Genomic DNA, 25195 nt, shown 5'->3' on the forward strand with positions numbered 1-25195 from the left:
ATTCCTCTGTTATACTGTAATTTATTGTTAGAGCTACAGAGGAGGTCTGTTGGATGTGCCTTTTTAAAGTCCAACTATGTGTGACTTTTCAGATACTTCACCTTGTTTTTCATTATTCTCATTGCAACGTACAAGACCTTCTAAAATACTTTCTCACCAAAAATCGTGTCAGATATTTGAAGTGTTAACCTCAGGTATATCTGCAGTGTGTCTTTCACTATTGTTTGTTTTTCTTCAACTGTTACTCTATCTCAGATGATTTAAAAATACAAGGATGATAATACAATATCCTGGCTGCAATAACACTGAACAGGGGGACAAGAAGTCCTGCAATTAGAGATGATATGCAGTCACCGGCTGTGCAGCCATTTGGATGAAAGTCTTGTCCTAACCCCAAATGGGCTTCAGACTTCAGCTTTGCCGGGTGAAATGCCCCGTGCGTGCCCCGTCCCTTGGTCTGCATGGAGAGCCTGTGGCTTCTGGAACATTTCCACGCGGCAGTCCTGATGAGCACGGCTTTTACCCACCGAGTCAGCGGTGGCTTTGTCGGTTTCATACTTGGTATTGCAGTTAGAGAGCAAATGTGAAAAACAGCTTTGAAGGACCTGACTCGGGGTATGTACTGCACGGAGTTTGTATTTAATCGTTAGTTGTTGGTTTCTGTGGGAGTTACCAAACCAGTTGAGCTACAGCGCTGGCGTGAAGCCAAATGAAAAATACAGTTTTCTTCACTGTAAACATGACTGTCAAGCAGTAATGTTTTTCTCAGCTTCATTTTAAAGGGATTATAATGGAAGAAAATGAAGCTAAAACACATTTTTATGCCAGTATTATACATGGAAGAATGTTATTTCCTTTTTCTTTTAATGAAAAAGTCTTAGAGAATAGAACATCCAAAATTATGTCTTAACTTGTAATCAGTTATCTGTGTTGCTAGATACTTGATGGAGTTGGTAAACCAATACATTTCTTATTCTAGTGTAGTTATGGTGAGAATCCTTTTTTTTTTTTTTTTGGCTCTGCAAACATGAAAGATATGTAAAGTTCTTTATTTTTAGTCCTTTTTGATAAAAGAAAAAAAACAGTGCCTGATAAAACTTAATGAATAACAACAGCAAACACTAACCTCTATCCCCTCCTTCAGGCTTATTTTCAGACTCTCTTTTCAGTGGCCGATAGCTCTGTTAACTCATCGTCAGGTATTCTGCTGAACTTGGCCATCCTTGCTTTGCTTTTGGGATTTATTTTGTTGGAAAATGTGTAAGTTCAGCTTTGCCTTTCTAAGATAAATCCAAACTGTATTTAATGCTCACAGTGATTTCACCAGGACGTTGTCATGTAGTGCAACTGCACCAAATGGGGGACAACAACATCTTCACTTACTTTTCAGAATTAAATTTGTCAGGCCTGTCTGCTTGGCCTGTAACTCTCTCCGTATTATTTTGCAGAGTGAGGAAAAAGCTTGTTTAACAAAATGTCTGATCAGCTGCTGCTTTGTAAAATGGCTTTTTGGGTACTAGGAGCAGAAATTGCATCTTGAAGAATGGATGTCGGTATCTGTGTAACTTGATGCACTGGAGGATGAAAAATCCTTCAGTTGTGCTTCATTGTTTGAATGAACTTTTTTAAGAGTTTCGTAATAGAAGAGTAAGAGATAGGATTGGAAGGGACTTTTCTAAGGGTCTTCTCATGTGTCCTGTCTCCTGAGACAGAATCAGCTGCAGTGAAACTTCTCCTTACAGATACTTTTCTTGTCTCTGCCTCATAACCTGAAATGACAGTGATTCCTGTGTTTCTCTTTGTAATCTGTGCTAGTGCTTCAGGTAATTAGGAAGTTTTTGTGAAGTATATGTGAATAGTTGAACAAGAGAATTTTAAACTAAATTTTATTAGGACTGGCATATTTTTATTTGCATATCTAATCCTTTTATTAAAAAAATCCAACCTGCCTCACTTGGTCTGGATGTTTGCAGGCATAGAGAAATCAAGAATTGTTGAAAGCAGACATACGTGCTGCAGGTGAATTAATGAAATGGTGTGTAGCTTTCTGAAGGATCGGTGATGAAAGTTACACAAAGATCTCTGAAGTTCTCTGTAGGTCTCATGAGTGACGTCGATGCTGAAATCAGCCAGCAAGATCCTTCTTTCATTGTGTGATGGCAACAACACCAAACTGGTGTTCAGATTTTGTGCTTACTGCTCGGTGCAGTAAGAGCTGCAGCAGTAATGAATTGTGTTCAGGTTTTGAAGGTCAAGGATAGTGAAGGAGCGGCAGTTTGACTGGGCACCTTCAAGGTCTTGTGCATGTGTGTAACATCGCTGCTTTCTACAGCAAAGTCCCATGTTTACCCTAACAAATAAGCTTTTCTTTTGGATCTTGGGATGAGCCAACTCCTCAGAGTTCAAGGTACTGTCCCGGCAAGGAAGTGTTGAAAACAACAGGCTATTGTTGCACTTGGGCGTGCATTGTCCCGGACCCTGGGCGTCTGTATCCTGCCTCGCAGGCGCTACGAGCTCCGTCACAGCAGCTGGCTCTGGGCAGGCAGCCCCAATTTCAAGGAAACAGTTTGTAGAAGAGTAATGAGGTAGTTCTGTGGATCTTTGTGGGGAGTATTTTTTTGCACTGTAATAAGAGGAGAAGGAAAATTCCCGTAAAGCAAGCATTGAAAACTTCCCAGGAGGCAGTGGCATGGCATGCTGAGCTGGGGTGGAAGTGAACGTTTTGATAATGGAGAAGAAAGGAGGGGTGAGACGGAGGATGGCCAGAAAGGATCCTGAAACTGCAGAAAAGGCACTATATTTAAGGAAAGATAAGGAGGGGAATTGATGACAGGGGGGAAAAAACTCGAGGAGAGAGACTTGGGACAGGGTATGGACTAAGAGGGGTGTTTGCAGTAGTTTTCTAAGTAGAGTGAGATAGACTTGTATTTACTGATGCCAGTAAAAAAGGGGGATGTTGAAATTATCAAGAGACAGGAAGATAAAAGTCCAGACAAGGGTTTTAGCTGTGTCCAGATAGATAAGAAAGACTATATTTGAAAGAAGTTACTCTGAAAGAGCTGCAAACATTTAAATTTACTTCATTATTTATTGACTTTAAAGATTATTTTAGTTATGTTTTCCTATCGCGAAAGGGGGGGGTGATGGACTTCTGGGGGTTTTTTTGAGTGTGTGGTTTTTTTAACTTAATTGTCTTGCTTTTTATTTTCCATTCTTTCCTCATGCTACATGGTCATTTTGCTGGGGCGGGAGCAGGGCTTTCTGCCTGCTTACCTATCTGTGCTTCACGTGGCAAAGCTGGGAAGGCAGAGGGTGGCTGGCATCTCTGCAAAGGGTGGAAGCACGCTAGCATGGCTGTCTTCTAAGAATATGTAGTAAAGAAAAATAGGGAGGGTAACATTAAAGAAAAAAAGAAAGGGAAAAAAAAGGGGGGATGGCAAATCATTAGAGAAACGTTGATAGCAGTGAGAAAGCTGTTACACGAGGCTCAGTGTTTTTCTTTAACTGGGTAAATATTATTAGCGTTATTTCAGAACTACTCAAGAGAAAGGTGGTGTGGTTTTGGCCGGATTGGCCAATCAGAACGACAGATGTCCCTCCCCCCCCCCACCCCGGGGAGGAGGGGAACAGATAAGGCGATTGACGAGTTTAGATAAAGAACTAAACTACTTTAATGAAAATAATAATAAATAAGAACATAGTAAATAATAAAAATTAAAGGAAAAAAAAATTATACAATCTATAGAAAACCGTATCCAGCTCCCAGGATGATGATTGCGTCGCTGGCAGACACAGGGAAAGTCCCAGACTGGAGTCAGTGACGGACAGGAGCTGAATTCTGGAACTGGAGTCAGGAATGCTCAGATTGGGATCAAAGGCAGATGAACAGACAGGGTCCTCCTCAGACATCGGCCACTGAAGAAAGAGCGAGCCAGAGCCCCCTTGCCCCTTTGATCCCTCAGCTTTTATACTGAGCGTGATGCACGTGGGATGGAATACCCTGTTGGTCAGTTTTGGGTCACCTGTCCCATCTGCTCCTCCCTGCAGGTGGGACCCCTCTACGCTTCTCCGCTTCCGACCCTCTAACGGGGCAAGCAGCGAAGTTAGCTGACCTTGGTTGTTATAGCAATAAGTCTAAGCAAGAGCCTCTGTGCATACCGTTCTTTGGTATAATCAGGTCTTATCACTCTGGGAGTGAACAGTTTCTGAACAATATGCTGTTCATTTCAGAGTTTAGTCAGTTAGAAGAGGCCCAGCTAAAAAGTAAAATTACAAATCAGAAAATTGGTTCTGTTTTACCTCAAACCAAGACAAAAGGGAAGAAGCTCTTACGGAAGTGTCGAAGCAGCAAAAGCAAAGGGATTTGACTAGCTTAGGCTGTTCAAAATGGATTGACTGCATTTCAAGTTGAGGCGCAGCCAGGGTGAGTGCTAGGACTCAAAACCTTAGAAGGGCTCTGGGTCTGCTAATTTTAGGCATTGCCAAGGAGATTTCTTTTGATGACCAAATGCAATGGGGAACAGGAATTGCAGACTTGTAGGTGATAACTGATGCATTTAAGCTACAAAACAAATAGACTTCCGAAATGTTTAATGGGCACCGCCCACAGGAACTAGGATGTTTTATACATGTCTGCATGGACATAGATACTGGACATTCTGTCACCTATAAAAATATCCAGTAAATCAATGAAAATGAGCTTATATGTGTCTTTTGGTCCTTTTTCCAGTGTAACAATGCAGGTAAGTGAGGTATTTCTTAAGGTCTTACACCTATTTCACTTGAGAACTTTGAAATGATACTTATGCTTTCATTTTCTCTAAAGCCAGGGTCATGCCGGCTTTCTGTACTGACTTGGTTCTTGTGCTGCTCATCTTCACAGCCCGGAAGTCCAAAAAGTTGGGGAAATTGAAAGGGATGCACGAGGAGCAGCCACAGCAGCGGCAGCAGCCACCACCCCAGAGCCCCGAGGAAGGGACGACGTACATCGCGCCCGTGACTGAGCCCTCTGTAAACACAGCACTTGTCCCCCACATGTCTGCTATCTCACCAGCACTTACTCCCTCTCCTGTTAAGATCCTTGAAAGCATTGAACCGGAGATCGTGTATGCAGGATATGACAGCTCGAAGCCAGACACAGCAGAGTACCTGCTTTCCACCTTAAACCGCCTAGCCGGCAAGCAGATGATTCAGGTGGTGAAGTGGGCAAAGATACTTCCAGGTAGGACCACAAGGCATTTGATGAAATTTCTCTTCCCTGTTCCTTTTAGCTTAGCGAACTATTTGCTTGACAAGTTGCATCTTTAATCTGTGGGCTGTGTTGAAAGCCCTCGCAGGGGTGTGTGCGATGAGCATCCGAGAGAAGATTGTTGGGTTTTTTGATTTATGTGATGTTTGTTTCATATGTCTGTGATTGATATTTAAAAAGCTTTCATTTGAATAATAGCCTCTTAAGAAGAAAACATGTCACTGTGATGAAAAACTATGGGTTTGTTTTTTCAGAAGTATACTTTGTGGGAATGTTGCTCTTGTCGTTAATACTAGAAAAATAATGAGCAATGTATTTATTCAGTGCTGGTTTGGCCAACCATTGTAGACCGCAGTGTAATTCATGGGTATTTTCTGGTTTGATCTCTAGGATTTAGAAACTTGCCTCTCGAGGACCAAATTACTTTAATTCAGTATTCATGGATGTGTCTGTCATCGTTTGCCTTGAGTTGGAGATCGTACAAACATACAAACAGCCAGTTCCTCTATTTTGCTCCAGACCTGATCTTCGATGAGTAAGTATTCCTTAATGGTCTTTTTCAGTGCAGGCTGGAAGGATCACTCTGTCTTTATTTGGTTTTCAGGCATACCTGCAGTCTAAGAAAAATTCAGCTAATTCCGGCTTAATAAGTAGCTTAATTTTCACTTTTTTTCAGTGACTCAGTTTTCAATTGGTGAAGCTTTGATACTGCCATCCGCTTCTCCTTATATGTGTGGATGTGTTCTCAAACAAGGACCGTCCTGCTGGCTTGAAATATGACTGATACACAATCAAGATTTATAGAAAAAAACATTTTTTGGTATCTACTAGAGCTTGGAAAAATAACTAATTTCTAGGAAATATGATTGTTTAAATTGCTAGGTTTTTTCAGACCAGTCATACAATGGTGCTTTTCTTAACAACATACAGCTGTTCAATGTGTTTTCTTGACAGTCTTAATTACCCTTCTTTGCAACCATGAGAGAAGCCAAAATGTTTTTTCAGTAATGAAACATAACTTCTTTTATGATGCATTCAGACAAAAAGAAGGATCAACCAAGGAGCCATTCGAGTACGTGTGTTCCTTCATATTTTAAGTTTGTGTTTTAGTGCTTTGCTTTTGATGAGTATAATTTAATTTCTGTTCCATTCGCCGAGTGTTTATTCCAAGACAGTAAAGTCAAAATTTAAGCGAATACACAGGCAGTCAAACTGGGGTCATGTCATATGCTTATCCCAGAAGGTTTGGGTTTTTTCTAGAGGTAAAAATGAGACATCATCAATAGGATATGGGTGCTCTTGAAGAAGAAAAAAAAAAAAACAAAACCAAAAAAAACAGGAAAAGAATAAACAAAAAATAACTTACCACTCAATCTACTGAAGCGTTTGAAATGTTTTTCTTGGAGAAGATGATGCTTTGTTGCTGTCCATCTTAATAGTCTTTCTTTGATTTAGGAATTCCTAAATAATTAATGTATATGAGATTGGTCCCAAAATAGCGAGCGATATCAAAGAAGGATCGTTTGGTTTGGGTGGTTGGGTTTTTTTTCAGGGGAGGAACTGGTGATTCGCTGCATGTTGTTGAAAATGTAGTGTCAGCCATTTTCCTTGTTGAAAGCACCTCCACTGTGACTTGGACATTAGAGAACCATCACAGAAAAAGTGTCTGTAGCTAAAGCTGAGTGAAAATGTGAACTTAGAAGAGTTTAGTTCTCCTGGGGAAATGTAGACTAAAAGTTCAAACACAGAAGCAGCTTTCCCTCATCTGAAGAAAGTCAGTGGGGGGGTCAAAATTTATTGGACAGGGAGATCAATCCCACTTGCAAATAAAAGTGTATGTGCATTGCTAGCGTTTTTGATACAGCAGCTAGAAGCAGCTTCCAGAAGTCGAGATCAATTGTGAGTTTTATGCTGCAAGCTTTGAAGGTAGGTGCGTGCAGAATTATGCTGAGGTTGATGTTGGAATCCAGTCGGGAATAGGAGCGCGATGTCATGGAGTGCAAAATAAAAACATCCATCCAAAAACATATACATATGTAAGATAGCGGTCTGGTCTTCTATGTGTTTAAAAATGTACTGATTGCAGAGCTACCAAAGGTAGCAGAAGGCAGATGTTTCCAAAGAGAAGAAAAATAAATTACAAGGAACTGTGTTGAGATGTGGGAAAGGGGCTTTTGAAGTAATTAATCAGGACAAGAAATCTCCTCGGAGGTAAAAGGGTAGGAGTTCAGTGCTTACTCTGGAATGGTAATGGGCACATCTCTGGAACAATAGGGTTCTTCTCATTTCGCTTATGTTTCATACTCGATGGGAAAACAGCCACTCAGGGTAGTAGCTGTGAGGCTGCATTTGGAGTCCGTGTTTTGGGCTCCCCAGCACACGAAAGTTTTAGAAATAGCAGAGAGCCCTGTGGAGGTTGGCCAAGTGATTGGGGATGGCTGGGACAGCGAGGGAGCTGGGTTCGTACAGCCAGGAGAAGACCATGCTAGGTGCGGTGGGGATTTAATTGCAGCCTTCAGCTTCTTGATGAGTTGTTATAGAAAAGATGGAGTCAGAGTCTTCATGGTGGTGCCCAGTAGAAGGAGGAGAGGCTGTGATCACAAGTCTAGGACAAGAAATTGCCTCCTGGGCAGCAGGAGAGGAAGTTTCATAATGAGATGGTGAAATAGCAGAGCAGGTGCCCAGAGAGACATTGGAGTCTCTGTCTTAGAAGACGTCCAAGCCTTGACTGGGCAAAGCCCGGAGCAACCTGCTCCATCTTTGGCATTAGCCCTGCTGTGAGCAGGAGGCTGGACTTGAGACCTCCCGTGGTCCCTCCCAAGCTAACTTATTTTGTGATTTCAAGTTCAAGAGAGATGCATTGCTTTTCCCAATTTTGACATAAGGTCAGAGGTGAATTATTGGAATTGTAGAAGTCAGCCAATACAGTTCAGTGTGGAAAGCATTCAGATAAGCACAAAATATAATATATATTCCTGTTTGTGAAAATACACTGCTTTGAAGCTTTGCCCTGGAACAGCTGAAGGCTGGTCTTACCTTTACTTTTTAAGTACCATGAACTTCGAAATGTGGTGTGTAGTTATAAACATGAGCCTTCATTTCTGTGCCACGAGGTTTATCAGACCCCTAAGGTTCACTTGGTGCAACTTTTTGAGTGTTTTACTGCCCTTTGCATTTTAAGACATGTAGTAGTTGGTGCAGAATGAAGGGGATATGCTTTAAGATGACTTTTCCTTCTGCTGGCTTGAGAGAGTTACATTTCTGTTATCACCTGGCCAAGATTTTCTTGGTATTTCTTCATATTGTGTCTGGAGAGGTCATTTCCTGTCTCTATGCAAGAAGTAATTAGGAAGGTCCCTGGCCGGTAGCATACACTTGGTGCCCTAGAGGGTTCAGCATTTTCTTCAATGAACAGTTAAAAAAGAGTGAAAGTAGAGGTTGGCATTAGCAGAATTATGTTGCTTTGTTTTACATTAAATGAATTTTCCGTTTACTCTTAACTACTGTGAATAAAAGGAAGTCGTAATGTTTCTGGAAGGCCATGATATATGATCTTGTTTTCTTTCTTATTCTGAAGGCCTGTAAACAAGGCGAATAACAAATGAGGATCTCTGTTGTTAATAGCTGTTAAATGTGCCTTTGATTGTATAAAGACAGTGCAAAATGCCTCCCTACTAATACGTGGTTTGATTTCCTGTTAGGCTTATGGAAGGCTGGAAGTATTTGTCCACCTTCGTTTAGCCATGTTACGTATCTAATTAAGCGTACTGTTTGTCTTCATGGATCATGCCTATATTCCATTGCTTTAATTGGGCCTAGGTAAATGCGAAGATGTGAACTGAGGGATAAGAAAATGGCTTCTCAGCCTGTTACAGAAATGCCTCAAAACAGCCTGAAAAGAGGCATAAAATAGGCCAGTGCGTTGTGTGGTGTGTGTGTGTAAGTTACGGTATGTTGGGGGGGTTCAGTCCATTTCTTTTGTAGCATAGTAGTTGTAATCAAAACTATTATTCTATACATACAGTTTTAGTTTCAATCCATGGTAAATCTTTACAAGACCATCATGTATGTGACACCACGTAATTCCTATTGGAGGTAAACACTCTTACAGGAAGACTGTTGCATATGTAATAACACTCAAAAGATGCTGCAATAATGTTCTTAAGGCTGCAAGCTTAAATTCAAGAAGTTGCAAAGTTCCAAAATTAAGGTGATCTGTGAAATCGTAGCTTGAGCCCTTTGGGTATGTGCTTTGAAGGCTGTATCCGTAACTAATGTTATCCCGTAATAGTTTTCCTGGGTGACTCCTTCCTTTTGGTATCGATCAGGTTGGGTGAGTTGTAGGGATGACAGAGGATCATGCAGTGAGAGACCTTTTGATTTTTGCTTCATTTGTGGCTGGCGAGGAAGCCTTACCTTGAGTGAATCTAGGGATCTGGGAGAACAGAGAGATAGTAATGGGGAAGATTTTCTTAAGGCATGGCAAAAGACTATCCCTGATTCAAGACCTAAGCTCTGAGACATTTCAGGTTCCTACTGCAAAGTAACAGAAATCCCACAGGAAAAAAAAAAAAGGCTGTTTTTTATTTAACTTGAAGCAGGGAGAAAATTTCTCTTCAGACTTAGCTAAAGACTTACAACTAAAATTTTCTAATCTAATCCAACCTGAGCCAGGCATATGCATGGACAATTCAAGTCCAGAGCATTAAATTGGTAAAATTATACACAACTGAAAGCAGGAAACTGAGTGGTGCTGCTTGGAGTGGGTGCAAGAACAAAGCAAGGGGTGTAGCAAAATACAATGTTTTTTAATGCCAGCTTATTTTCAGGGATTCTGTCTGAAGCTATGTAAAATGAAGTGTTTGCTACAGGGAACAGCCTAAAGCATGGATTTTAAGACATGGTCCTGTAAGATAGGGAAGTTAGTTTCAAATTTCCTTGGTCTCTGCCTTACTGGATTAATTAATCATTGTACTAATAGCTAAAGCTACTCTTTCTGTGGCTATGTCCTTTTGAAGGAAAAGTCCCCAATGTTTTTGAAAAGTGGCAGCGTGACAGTTCTTGTCCTAGAAGAAATCTGATGATTTGAATCTTTCAATAGTAGGAGTTTATGTGTTTGCAGGGCAGAAGTCAGATGCCTAAATTGCGGAGGAAAGCAAGGGATGCTCCTTCCTTGCCCACGTTTCTGTGACGGGCTCAGGCAGTTGCTGTCCCACGGGCTAGTGGTGGCAACTTCCCAGGTATCTGCTTCCACCCATACATTAAGTCAGGGCATCGGCTGGCAACCTTTCAGAGGCTCAGGAAAGGATAAAAAGTATTTACGAGGCAGCACTGCCAACAGAAACCCAGCAGGAGCCAAGACGTGGCACCACAGGGATCCTCACTCCCCCAGCATGGGAAACCAGTGGGAACAGTGGGACATGGGCTGCCTTTCGGGGCCATGGCTTGTGCTCCCAGTACATATCCCCCTCCCAGCTGGAGGCCAGAAACTGCATCCCTTATGGCAAGCTGCCCTGCCTATCTACTCCTTCCCTAAGGAAGTGGGATGGTGGCTTTTCATTTCTCCACAGGGCAAAAACCCAGCTGATGGCATTGCTGATGAATATTAACAATCAAGACGTGAGTCCTCTTTGGCACACGTCGGTTTCTGCCGGCATAAAGAAACCAGAGGGCCAGCCCAACACTGGAGTTCCCCCACAGGTCTCCGATTTTGTTTTGATTTTAGGTTTTACACGGTCTCTCTGTAGAATTCTAAATCTTTGGGAGCTTTTGAAGAGGAGACTCAAATTCCAGAACCATTTACTGTTTCTAGGAAATTTACCCAAATTGTCTAATTTACCATTCCAGCCTTATCTAGCTGTAAAATAGCAATGATGTGGGATACTGAAAGAGTTCAGTAATGCTGAGACACCGTGTTGAGACCACATTAGTACATTGAAGTATGGCATCAATATTTCAACAGTATTTTGCAAATGCACCGAATGACTAACGTGCTGTGTGTTTTCTTGCTCCTTTGATTTTTCTTGGTTTGTCATCTGCAGCATAAAGAATAAATCATAGGTGTGTAAGTGTGCAGGTTCTGAATTTTGTGGCTGTTGTACTTTGTTCTAACTGTCATTGGATTTTTACAGAGATTTTTACCCTAGTCAGGGACTTGAGGGTTGGCCTGATAAAAGCAGCACTAGACATTGCATGAGGTACCCAAAATTGGTAAAGTGAACTTGGAAAAAACAAGTCTAAAGACTGAGGCCAGTTTTCACAAGCATTTGGATCAGCGATGTCTTTTTTCCATCTCTGAAATTACTGTATTACATCATATGCAGCTCAATCCTTAGAGTGAAAAGGCTTCAGTAGAGGCTGCAGTTTATTGGACATCACGTGCAAAACATTAAGAGCAGAATATACCAATTGATGTATTGGCTGCTGCTTTTCACTGATAAGGTGAAGCTTCAGGCTGTCGATTTTGAACTAAGAAGGGGCTGTCCTTTCATTATTGCCATTTGCGCAATTGTGACACTACTGGCCACTAGTCTGTAGTGCAGTATGGATGGCTCTTTCATTATAAAATTTAATCATCCACTCCAGATATTTTTAAATAACGCAATAATATTATGTAGGTAATGTAGTTTAACAAACTAACAAAGGTTACTACAAATTAATATAAATCTTTCCTTTACAGTGCAAGATTTAACTTTCAGTAAAACAAGAACGTAGTATTGCAAGGATCTTTCATGCTATGCCTTTGGTAGTTGTCCCAAGTGGGAAGTTTTAAAATTCAAAATCAGACAGAGGTTGATATTAGCAATAGAGGAAAAATAGAGAATAAATTTTTCAAACGAGAAAGTTGATGTAGAGTAAATGAGTAGAGAGAGCCTGAAAACCAGCTTCAGTACACGGGGATTTATGTGAATTTTCTGTGCTAGTGTTGTCCTGGGATGTGAATGGGCAGAGGATTTTGCAGCACTGAGGAAAATCGTAAAATTAAACTAAGATATAGCTCGGATGAATAGGTAAGATTTTATTTAAAATCTGCATTTATTAATTATGTGTATTTTATTAGTAAATAGCATGTTCGTTGTCTTTTCATTATGTTCCTAATATACTTGTGGAAGCTGGGACCATTAGGATTTGGCATTCCTAAGGCAGCGCAAGGATGCAGCTGCCTCTCTGTGCCCTTTCGGTGCTGAAGCCTGTAAGTCTTTCTGGTATTCTGATTTCTATAGTAACAGCAGAAAGATAAATGTAATAAAATAAGCTGAATATTTAAGAACAGCAGATTTTTTTTTTTAACCTTATATACCCCAGGGCAGGGTGGGAATGATTACTTAGATCATCTGTGAGTGGTGATAAAGCCAATAAGTAGCTTCTTTTATTGTTTAAAAGATTACTTTTTCCCCATTTACATCTTGCAGGATGATGGGTGTTAACCCTTTTGGTTTCTTTTGCAATCTGTTAATCCTGTAGTGTCTAAATTTAGGTACCTTTTTGTAATCTCTTTCATCTGGCAGTTTTCAAATCCCTCATTTTTAATTAGTATTCCCACAATGATTGTTGATAAGAGTTGTCAATGTTCATTCTTTGCTAACAAATTGTGTGTGTGATCGCTGATCTTGTTAAAAGGTCAGCAAGCTCTCCTTGATATTCCTCCCTGCGTGATTTTTTGCTTGCATATGTTATTTTGAAGAGGAGTACTACATTCATGCAATCTATAAACTGTCAGTGCAGTGAGAAGTGGATGTCTTTATCAGTAAATTTTTTATATACATTGGTACTATTATTTACTTTTTCATGAAGCACAGCTCAGTTCCCATGCAGAGAAGTATATGAAAGGATTTTGTTACATACCCACCCCAAAATAGTGCAGACGCAGAAGGAAATTTTGAAGAACTACTGTCATCCCTGTAGATAATAGGTGTAATATGCTTCAGCTAGATTTTCCTAAGTCTTATTTTGCCTTTTCATTGTGAACGGGTCAATGGTTGGGCAAAGCAATAGCTTCAACTTCTTTGCGTAAATTTCTAAAGGCTCTGCCTTTTCATGCCTTTATCTCTAAACACTTCTTAAATTTCTAAGGTGTTTGAGTTGAAACTGTAAAGGAAAACAGGAGATAAAGTAGTTTTAAGGAGATCTGTAAGAAAGTGAAAACTGGCAGAAGAAAGGTCCATCTGTCACAGTTTCTCATCCTCTAAAGTGGCCAGTTGCAAAGAAAGCAGAAGATCAGGAGAAGGGTAAAATGATGCTTCTTCATTTGTCCGTTCGAGCAGTCAGTGATTTAGGTACTTTCTGAACGGGAGATTGCATTCGGACGATTTTGCTTAATAATCCTTCTGTGTCTTTCTTCTGTGAATTTGCCTAATACCTTTTTGAATGCATTTATAATCTTGACATCTAAAATGTTCTGTGGCAGTCGCTTCTGCAATTTAATTATGCATATTTGTTTGTTGGAGATGTTTCTGCAGCAGGTAGTTGATAATTTAATGGAGTGCCACTTCATTCCTGTGTTTGTAGTAATAGCGGATATATTCCTTTTCATTCTGTGTATGCCATTTATCACTTATAGATCTCTGTCAAGTCCCATTGTTTCTTCTACAAGCTGAAGAATCAGCTAGTCAATTTAATCTCCCCTTGTATATCAGTCATTTGCTACCCCTGGCCATCCTCATCTCTTCCTTCAGTGCTTTTGCTAGCCCGTTGTATTAATTTTGGGAGGAGGCCAGACTGACACGCTGTGTTCAGAGCGCAGTGGATTTACGCAGTAGCAAAATTACGATTTCTGTCTGCTCTCAACTCTTCTTCTCTCACCCTTTGCTTTTTTTGACCATTAGTTAACACTGAGCAAGCGTTTTCAAGACAGAAGCCCCAAAAACCAGTTCTAAATTACATTTAGGTCTCTCTATTGTGTGATGTTTGTTAATTTAGAGCCAGTTATTTTGTATGTATGGTGGAAGATGATTATACTGTCTGCATTGTGTTGCAATTAGTATTTTCGCCTTCCATTTTGTCGGCCAGCCACACAGTTTTGCGAGATTTTTCAGCAGTTTTTCACAGACAGCTCTTGATTTCATTGTCTGTAGTCATCAGCAAGCTTTGTCGCTTCCGTAGGTCAGATTTTTTTTTTCAGATGATGTATAAGTACAGCTTTCAGAGCTCTGCGAGACTTCCCTGGTAACCTCCATTACTTCTGAGAGATGTCCATTTATTATTACCCTTGGTCTCCTATTTTTAAGCTGCTAATAATCCACGAAGAGTCCTCCTCCTTATCCCTAAGCTCTCTTTAAGAGCTTTCAGAAGATCTTTTTAATAGCTTTAAAATCCAACTTTGCCGAGATTGCATCCCCGCATACCTCCTGATGCAAAGCGCAGTGTGCAGGAGGTCCTAGACCAGCAATTACCCGTGCTGGCACGCCGACAGACGGTATTGCAGGCCATACCCAAGCTGCAATGCCCCAGTTTCCTTTGTGTGGAAACCAGGGCAGAGGAGAGGAGGAGGAGGGAGAGGGTTGGTGTTTGCTTAGGTCTCACCCCATATGGCCGTGGGATGCAGCTAGACCTGGCATGTGTGAAGCATTTCAGTCGTACAGACGTTGCCTGTATCCACCAGAACATCCTTGTGCTCCTGCAGATTCGTGAGACCTGACCTCTCTTGCCCAAAGCTGTGCTGACTTTCTTTCCTTATAGCATATTTATTTATCTATTAATGCTTCTCTTTCAGTCATTTTGCTAGATATAGAAATGAGACTTACTAGCTTCTGGTCTCTTGAGTGCTCCCTCCCCACTCCCAGACCCATTTTAAGAAATCAGTCACGTTTGTCACCTTCCACGCCTTTTATAAGGGCAATTTAAGCAATAAGCCGCACAGCACAGTTAGTAATTCAGCAATTCCGTATTTAAGTTACTTTACAGCTCATGGATGGATGCCATCTGGTCTTGGTGATTTATTACTATTCATTTTGATTTTTTTTTTTTCTTTCCAAACCCTCTTCTACTCACACTTTAATCTGAAAACAGTTTTCGCACTCACTTACTGAAAAGGGAGACTCTGGTGCAGAGCCTTCCTGGACTCCTTTACGGAGAGCACTGGTGCAAAGATTTCATTTAACTTTTCTGCTATGGCCTGATCTTTCTCAAATGCTTCTTTTTCATCTCGATCATCTGTTGGCCCAGTGGATGTTCTGGCAGGTTTCCAGCCTGTAATGTGTTTGAAAGGGTTTGACTGTTAGCTTTTATGACTTTAGCATGAAGACGTGCCCAATGATTTTACATTTAACTTGGCGTAATTATGCTCTCTCAGTGTTGTCTCAGCGTGACTTTGGGGCATCCATAAGCCTTTTGGGAGGGTGGCTTTTCACCTCTGTCAAGGTCCTTGGCAGGAAGGGCTAGGAATAGAGAAAGAGGTTTGTTCCTTTCGGGTGTCTGTCTGAATGTGGTGCTGCTTTAATCTTTCGGCATATCAGTGAAAACTGTTTGGTGGCGTCTCCGTGCCACCATGCCTAGTGCTTCTTTTCACTGTTTCCCCTATAGAGTTAAATATTAATCTTCTAGATTAGAAGAAAAATTAGGTAGTAGTTTCTCTAAACCAGTACGAGAAGAAGGCAGGCCTCGGTTGACTTCCAGAAAACGCTGGCCTTTGCATGACAGCGTGAGCAATGTCTTGATTTCTGAGGCATTGTTGGCACAAGAGGAAAATTGCTGCTGCTTGTGGAATATAGCAGTAGTTTTGCTGATGAACCACTGCAAGTGACAATGAGCCCTGGCATAATGGATATATAAAATGATACCTAATGGGCACCTTTTTCTGGCTGGTGATACCTTTTTCTGATGAAGTTTAAAAGGGTGTTTGTTGTCATGTGTACATTATCATCACTTATTATTCAATGTGCTATTGAAAAAGCATTTTGGTAAAGGCATAATTATGTATTTTCTCATTTAAACTGTGATTTGTCTCTTTTGGAATGCAAATGCAAACCAAAAGAGAGTATTTGGTATCTGCATTCTGCTAACTGCATAATTAACTGTTAATTCCAGAAGATACTTGGGGTTTTTTGCTCTTGATGTGCTTGGGATTTTAGGGTTACATAACTGGGTGGTTATTAAGTTGGATTTTAGCACAAGTTCTCTGTTGCCGATTGGGAGCCGAAACTCTCCTTTGGCAGTCATTATCCGTGAGCTGTTGCCAGTTCCTTTCTTGATATGCATATAAAGAGGAGGACACTTAGCCAAAACTTCAAAGCAGCTCTAAATTTCTTAGTATCAGTTACTTGGGACTGTATTCTCTGGGATCACCAGGAGGACTTTCTTGGGATAAAACTAGTTTTTAGAATTGACTCAGTGTAAAAATTGTCAAGTTTGTATGCCGGGGTGGCTAAAGCTCACGAAATACCAGCTCTGTCTGTAGGTGTGTTTTAATGTGAAATGACCTTCCTTGTCTGATTATCAGTGTTGAGTGTTGGTGGTCCTCAGTCTAATCCCTGCTTTTGTCCTGGGTTTGGCAGCTTCTTCTGCCAAGGTCATTGCTGTGGCGCCAGCGCTCCCAGCTACGCGCCCCTCAGTCGGCAGCGTCCCAGTCACCTGGAGAGAGATGCCTGTGGCGTTAAATGTTTTACTTTGGTAACTGTGGGTTTACACGTTCCTGTGGCAGGGCTAGGGGGTGGGAGATTGTTACTGAAGTACTTCTCTTTCAGCAACTTTTAGAGCAGGAAATACTGTGCTTCCTTGCGGGGGCAGCTTTCTCCTGTTGCATGTCAGATTCCTGCAGGAACACAGCAGCAGGAGGCATCTCCAGGACTCTTGAGCCCAATTCCCTGCTGCCACGGGAGGATCTCGCCATAAAACCTCCTTATTTTCAAAGTAGTGCCAAGGCCTTGCTGCTGTGTCAGATTAACGGGGCACAGGGTTTTTTTCTCCCCACCTTGCAGGTAGAGAGAAGAAATGCTGACTGTCAGTAGTGGCTAAAGTCAGGACAGAGCAGAGGGATTTGGGGATGGCAGGAGGAGCTGAGGTGACTTTTGGTGCCAGGTCTTACAGCTTTGTTTTATGACACGACTGCTGGCACCTGCCTGCCTCTGTATGAAGGAGCATGTACGTGGGCAATAGCTGCAGCAGGCAGTTCAGCAGCATCAGCCAAACAGTCTGGGAATGTATGAGTATGCCGAAAACCCAGACTGATACCGGGGGCTGAGGGAATAGCACTTTGGTTTTGGTTTGGTTTGGTTTTTACCCTGGGCCTGGTATGAGGACAGTGTTTTCCAGCTGCACGATAGAACAGGCAGCCCAGGGGCTGTGATGTTGTAACCTGGCTGAGATCCACCATGGCTTGTGTGGGCAGCAGGGTGGTCATCCGAGGGTGTCGCCTTTATGCTACCTCTAGGCTAACACTTTCTTGGATAAACCACCTAATTCCCAGCCTACGTTTCCCCAATGGCAGGGTAATATTGCATTCTCTATCCCTGAGTGCTTAGGGAGAGCATCTGCTGCCTTATCAGGAGGAGGAGGAGGAGGTCACTGGTAGTGCCGAAGATGGGTTATTTATTTTTGCTGACTTATTGACAAGTTAAAGGAAAAATGGGCACGACCCAAATTTCTCTCTAGTAGGAACTGATGGCAAAACTGACATTAATTTCAACAGGATTGAGTGTGCCCGCATTTGCCATTGATGCAAGGGAACAGGTACTTTTTCCTTCCTAGAAGGAGAAGGCTCTAAAGCTTGTTGGGGAGTTGAAGGGAGTATGTTTTTGTCTCTTTCTGCTGTGGCTTGCAGAGTGAGCAGAGATTAGAAAGTGCTGAATAAGAAATAAGTGCTGAATGAAAAGTCATAATTTAATTTTGCCCGAATTCTGCGTGTGTTTTGGCTTGGATTTTGATCAGTGCAATAAGTTAATGATGCTGCTCCAGTACTGCTGACTTTGGTTGCGTTTATGATGGCTTCAAGATGGGAAACAGGTGTCTGGGTACAGTCCATTGAGCAGAACGATGCGCAGTGTTTCCTGTTGCCGCCACACACAAAGCAGTGCAGAGATTGCCCCTTTGCACGGAAGAATAGCTTCAGTTTTGTGCCAGGAAGTGTCGTTCTGTCCCCCCCGTTCTTCGTGATGGAGCTGTTGAAGTAGAATACTCCCTCAAGAAAGAGTAAATTGTTGTTACGGTAATACGTTTTTTTTTTTTCTTTCCCCAAGAACCTCAAAACTTTTTCCAGACAAGTGAACCCCTCCTAAGGCAGGTAAGGTAATTCAGGCCAAGGGCTTTTTTGATTAGATGGTTTGAGCAGCCGAACAAGGGACTCTGTGATCCCATGTCCCTGGTCTTTTTCCCCCTTTATCCACAGCTTGCCTGCCTTGCCCTAAATGTGTCTGGTGATGTTTTACCACTCTCTCTGACAAGTTTAAACTGACCCCTTCTGGCACGGTGGAAAGTATACCTTGCTTTCTGAGGTTTGCAAACTGGTTTTGACCTTCAGGCCTTTGGCAGGTTTTCTTGTTGGGTTGCATTTCTTTGTTTATTTGTTTTGTTTTTGTTACAGTGTGATGTGCTTTCTGAATTTCCCTGAAATCATTTAAGATGATGGACAGGCTTCAAATGGATACCGTTTTTAGTCTAGCAAAGGAAAGGCTCGTGATTGTAAAATTGGAAAGAGTTCTTGTAGGGGAGAAGCATGTAAAATCAGGAAACACAAAGAATATCTTTGACATCAGACTTTTGCTAAACATGTTGCTTGGTCTTTCCCTAAGTCTTTTCTGAGTTGCAGAGGCCAAGGGACTAAGTCAGCTGCATGTTTGTTCCTCTAAGGTGCTGTGAAACGGGATGCCTTTGCCCAGTTTTTCTTGGGATTATCAGCAAGCCACTTGAGTACTGATGAAACTTCAAAACACCCACCACAGCTTTCCCTTTCTTTGCTTCCCTGTCTAATTTAGCAAGATGCCTTGTGCTGTGGCTTTGAATATTACCCATGAGAAAGTAAATAAAGCATGGTATCAGGTTTGGTTTGGGGCTCAGTTTCGCCTGTGAGTGAATAATCCTTGATGCGTGGGTTCTTGGTTTTGGTTACGGTCAGTTGAGTTGCAGTTTCCATCCTCAACAAGGAGATTTACGATACTAGACTTTATGATGACTTCATAAATTATAAGTTACTTATTCATAACAAGTTGTTTCCGTACAGCGTGCCTGTAGTTTCACATTTTTTGATGTGGCCGTTTGGTTTCTGGGGATGTCACATAAGGGTATTAATGAGATATATGCCTGGTTTGGTATTTAGGATGCCTTGTCTTAAACAGTTCCCTTAAACCATCCCTCCTCCCCCGGTGCGACTGCTCAAATCCTGCATCTCTGTTGTAGTTGGGTGGCTCATCTCTTGGTGATTTGGGGCATCAGTCCTGTTTCGGCCGAGCGCTCAAGCCGTTTGCCTCATGGCTTGTCCCTGCATAAAAGGATGGCTGCTTCCACGGGGCAGGGGAAGCTGGGTTGAGTTTGCCACTTTCTCATCTGTGTATTCAGCTCTCCATGGGTAGATGTTGAGGATGGACCAGGCTGGATGGGGCTTTAAGCAACCTGGTCTAGTGAGAGGTGTCCCTGCCCATGGCAGGGGGGTTGAAAGTAAATGATCTTTAAGGTCCCTTCCAATCCAAACCATTCTGTGATTGTGATAAACAAGCTGCGGTGTTGGGCTGGTACCACAGAGCTGGTCTCCATGCAGCCTGCCCGTGGAAGGAAGATGGGAGATCTGGAGTCAGTTTGGAAATAGAGTCGGCAGAGATGAGAGAAGCGAGGACATAGAGATTGCATGGGGTTAGGAGGAGATCCCAGATCAAGTGGGGAGAAAGTGAAGACGAACTCAGGGAAAGTACCAGGGAGTCTCTCAACTAGGAACACGTTTGCTGTAGTTCATTGAGAGAAACCCAACAGCAGGAACAAAACCCCTCTTCCCACCGAGGCGGTTGAGGTGCCTTGGAGGACTTTGCCAGTGGAGGTACCCACCTCATCTTCCTCCCCGGGGAAGGGACAAGCAGCTTTTCAGTTTCAGTGGTGATGTGGTGAGCAACTCGGTGAGCAGTTAGCACGAGGTACCCTTGGCCAAAGAGGCTCTGCAGGAGCAGATAGAAATTGGGCAGAGCGGTAGCTGGGGATGATGGGCTGGTTGTGGCCACTCTGTCTGCCCGCGGTGCTGCAGCTGTGGGAAAGGTCAGGCAGAATGTGAGACGGGCATTAAATTAAGCCTGTAAGGAGACACTCGGGGAACTTAAGATGGATTAACTTAAGGTGTAAAGTTTAAAGCGTATTATTATGAAGGAGGATTAAGCTAAACTGAGCTAATGACACCACTTTTGAATGCGTATCCACACAGCGGGTTCAGAGCTTTGGCTCCACGCCTTTTATTACTTAAATGTACTTACCTTCTTAAATGTCCCCATAAAGATACATGCCCTTATGTTCTATATCTTCACATTCTCCATTTTCCATATTGAGAAGTTTATATGCTGTGTCAGAGGTAGAACTGGTTTTGGTTGGTTGGTTTTTGCTTTTTATTTTTGTTTCCTTATTAAAAAAAAAAAAAAGGCAGGGCAGGGGAAGGCAACATAGAAGTTTGTTTGAATTTTTCCCCGTGGTGGTAATGGCATTTCTGGTGACTTGGCGGTATTTATTCTTAGATGAGGCATTTGTTAAGGAACAAGTAACTTTGCTCGTGTTATGTTGAGATGCCCTAATTTCTGTACGTCCCATCTCTTTTAATATATGAGCCATTCCTGTCGCTTTAGTTTGTTGTTACTCTCATGGCATTGGGATACCTGTGATGTCAGCGTCTGAATTTTCCAAAAACTCTGTACCCTGCGTGGGTTAAAAATCAAATGCAAAGTTGAATACTGTAAACTCCCCACAAAATTCTTATCTTACATTAAACAGAGTCATGAATTAACTAACATAATTTGTAGTTAGTAATAATTTGTAAATAAGTAATAAATCAACTGAATTGATTTTTCAAGAGGGAAACTGATTTGAAATTAGAGGTTTGCTGCATGTTAAATAAACTGTTTAGTAACTAGTTCTGTGTATAATTGTATCTCACTACAAACAATGCCATCAGGTTTTCCTTGAGGGTAAACTAAAGAACAGTACCTGTAAATAGATAAAAGACTAAATATTTAAAAGCCAAACAAAAAAAACAAACAAAAAAAACACAAAAAAAACGAACCAAAAACCTCCTGGCTTTTCCTAAAGTTCTTCTATTTAGGCAGTCATATAAAAGCAAAACAAATACAAAGACAAACATAAGAGCGAAAAAGTAAAATGTCATGAAAAAGTGCAATGCAGTGTAAAAAAAAAACCAAAAAACCACGGTTTTGAGTCAGGATACTTTTAGGTTAGCTGTCACAGACCGTGTTTTGCCACACTGTTTAGTGAAAGCGTAAGAAACCTGAGACAAAACCTCAGAATGTTTCGTTTTATTTGCTGTGTGGCTTGTGGTGTCAGATGAAAGCTCTGGCGCTTCTTGTGTCTGCGGAGGTCAAATGCAGGCAGGGATGGTGGCAGCTGCTGTATGTTTTGAGGCTGGAGGAACGTAACTTTGGTGTCCTGCAAAAGTAACAATGGATATAATAGACTGTTCTTTTGGAATCCTGCTAGTCTTTAGCAGTCTGAGATGTACCTTAAAATGCTTTTTTAAAAATACCAAATGTCCCTTATTAGTCATTCGCCCTTCAGCTTCAGTACGTACCCCTCAGCCTCCTGGGAAAGGTCAGTTAGGAGCCACCATCATCTGTGTCCTAGACCCGTATTTGGTAATTGTGGGAAGAGCGAGGGGAGCAGGACCAGCAGGAGGGAGATCACTCTCTGGGGTTTTTTGGAGTCTTTTTCCCCAGCTGTGTCTGGGTCAGCTCAGAGGTGCCTGCAGCCATTTGGTCTCTGGTAGATAAGAACCTTGTGCAGAAGGACCTCGGGCTGGTTTGGGGTGATGTCCCCAAAGGGTGGTAGGCTGAGTCATACAGCCCCCATCCATGGCATAGTTGGTCATCCACGCTAAGGGTACATCCAAACACCGGGAGAGATCCAGGTGTGCTGGTTGATCCAGATGATCCAGGGTTGGCTGCAAGCCTTGGGGACGGCTGCCACCAGCCTCAGGCAGACCCGGCGCTGGAGTAGGACCCCAGCAGCTTCAGAAATGCCCATTTCTGTGCATCTGCTGTCTTTAAATTCTGCAAATCCTTTTCTGTTTCACCCGATCCCAGTTACTCAGGGTCCCTCTGCGTGCGTGCGTAGCATGCCACCAGCGTTGAGTGTGGCCAAGTGGCGTCTGTATCTCCTCTGCAGCTCGCGGCCAGGCTTGTGTGCTCGTGCCTGCCTGCATCCAACAGCGGAGGCTGACCTTCTCAAGCAGAGGGCCAAGCGGTATTTCAGTCACAGTCCAAAGCGTTCAACGACTATTTTTTTTCTATTTGTTTTCTTCCCTGCGGTCCACGATGCACCGTAAAAATAAATAAACATGGCATTACTACTACTATTAAATTAAAAAAAAAAAGAAGCTGGAAGTTCTTAGTCTCAAGAAGAGGGTGGAGCAGGGGAAGAGTGCAGAGCCCATATAACAATGGGGAGTCTGCTTTATTAGTATTAAGGAGGAAAATAAAATCTGCTCTGGCAGTAGTGAAATAAAACACCAGGAAGATTACATCAGTCTTTGTTTGCACACAGTATGATTCTTCTCTTTCACCAGCCAATTTGTATATTTGAAAAGGCAGTTGCTTGGTTAAAATAATTAGCTGTGCTTCATCCAGTTCCCCAGTTATGTGAAAAAATGTTTGAAGAAATATATACAATTGTTGTTGAGCAATTTAAAAACAATAAAAAAAGTAGTGGCCACTGACCAGTTAGAGCGCCTTGTCTAAATACCTGCATATATATCATAGTTTCAAAAGGAGACAAGCAATTCTTGGTGACTCTTTGCCGTAGCTGTTGTGGTTTGGGATAGCGGCTTTAGAAGTATAGCAAAATCCTGACTAATTCTGCCTGAAACTTGTGCAGGACAGGTTAGTCTGGGGTTGCCTCAGGGAAGACAGACAGGGTCTGAACCTAATATATCAAAATGTATTTAAAGAAAAAAAAAAAAAAGAGCAAACTGGATACAAGTCATGTATCCTTTTTATTTTACAATTTACCAGGCAAACATCTGTATTAATGAATGAGATGATCTTATTATATACTCCTTTATTCCAGATTATTTTAGATTATTATTTTGGGAAAAAAACATACAGAATTTTTGACTATTTCAGTGTTTGAATAAGAGACCGTTGCAACAACTTGACTAAGAATTCCCCATAGGAGGTCCAGTGTAGTATATTAGCAAGAACTTCAGTGACTGGGAAATCATTTCTCCTTGTTGTTCCTACACTTTCATCCTTGGAGCTAGACCTGTTGCGTTTTCAGGACAAGTAGGAAGGAGATTTTGAAGTGGAGGTTGCTCGGGGAGGATGCGTACGTGCCGCTGGCTGAGGCAGTGGTCATCCCAGTCGTTTCTTAACTTCAGTCTCCTCGGTAGACATAAAGGCAGCAACACGAAGTCATGCATTTTATTTTATTTTTGTTAAACCACTTCCCTGTTTCCCAAACCTGCCAGCCGTATTTTTATGGGACTGTGTTCTTCAGGATGAGAGGAGTCAAGATGTCTGCTGGCACGGTGGAAATCCCTGATCCCAGGGCCCTGCTGGCTCATGGACCCGATCGTGGGCAGTAGAGCTCTTCGCTGTATGTTTTCCTGTTGTCTGTGGCTGCAGGCAGCCTTGGAGGGTTTTGGGCTGGGGCCAGGGCTGACCGCCCTGAGGGGTGCAGGCTGCAGGTCCTCCTTGCCCATCCTTTCCCCCAGCTCGTCTCTGCACCAGACACTCCTGAAACTCGTTTCCTACCTGTATGTCGACTGATGGGTGATGTATCGTTTAAAACGTGTGTGCAATGGGTGTAGGTTGCCCTGTTGCACCAGTCCTGACCCCTTCGGCAGGCTCATTTCCATCAGCCAGGGCAGACCTGAACAAACGCCGACAGTTCAAACACATTTTAAAACATTTTTGCCAGTTCGTTGACATCATCGGCATGCAAAACTCAAAATTACATTTGTTTCTGTTCCTTTTAGGGAGGCGGGCATTAATGCTGCCTGTGGTCTGCCGGGTAGCGAAGTGAACTGAGCCATCCGTAGGAGTTGAGCAAGGCAATGCCCGGGTCTCCCGAACCCGCAGTGGGTTTTTCTGCCAGCCCGGGAGCGTGGGGACCAGGCAGCCGTCAGGGGCTGGCAGGGCTCCACCTTCATCTCCCTCCTCCCCAGCTCCCTTACCTAACCTGAACTTTGCAGCTGCGGTGTGTCTTACTGACCTCTGCGCCGCCGGGGCTTGGTTGCCAGGTCGCACCTCGCTTTCCTCATGCCCTGAATGCACGTTGCGCTCTCCTGTATTTATCCCCTGGATTTTCTTTCTTTCTCTTTTGCAGGGAACGGATGCGCCAGTCTGCTATGTTTGAGCTGTGCCAGGGGATGCACCAGATCAGCCTGCAGTTTGTTCGCTTGCAGCTTAGCTTCGAGGAGTACACTATAATGAAAGTTTTGCTGCTGTTAAGCACAGGTAAGTTAGATTCATGGGCACGCGGGAATGCTTGAAAATATTCCAATTCACAAAGAGGTGCGGTGATTTTAACTAACGTGACAGAAAAGCCACGCTGTTTCCAGCAGGGCCACAGGAATAAGCCTGGTTTTATGTCTTAGGGTTTATCTGCACATCTTCTGTTAGCACGGGAAGTGTCTGTGCGGTTTGAATGTGACATGCATTGGAAGGACAGGAGTGGCCAGGCAAGGGGCTTTGGCCCCCCTCCCTGTACGGGAACCGCTAGAGTTGGCCAGGCATGCCAAAAAAGTGCAACAGCTGTAGGGACTGGGGAGAGACCCCCTCTCAACGCTCAAAGCCACTGGTTTGGGTGACTTGACGT

The 25195-nt window shown here is 42.6% G+C and overlaps 1 protein-coding gene across 3 annotated transcripts in view; it reads left to right on the top strand.

The window, feature by feature from the left end:
• NR3C2 (nuclear receptor subfamily 3 group C member 2) overlaps window positions 1–25195 on the top strand; it is a 215512-nt gene that overhangs the window by 173742 nt on the left and 16575 nt on the right. For all 3 annotated transcript variants that reach the window (XM_074588830.1, XM_074588831.1, XM_074588832.1), the window contains exons 5-7: window positions 4883–5221; window positions 5639–5783; window positions 24704–24834. In XM_074588830.1, the coding sequence (XP_074444931.1) occupies window positions 4883–5221; window positions 5639–5783; window positions 24704–24834 (615 nt within the window). The remainder of the gene's footprint in view (window positions 1–4882; window positions 5222–5638; window positions 5784–24703; window positions 24835–25195) is intronic.

Source organism: Larus michahellis, chromosome 5, assembly GCF_964199755.1.
Source record: "Larus michahellis chromosome 5, bLarMic1.1, whole genome shotgun sequence".
Lineage (NCBI taxonomy): Eukaryota > Metazoa > Chordata > Aves > Charadriiformes > Laridae > Larus > Larus michahellis.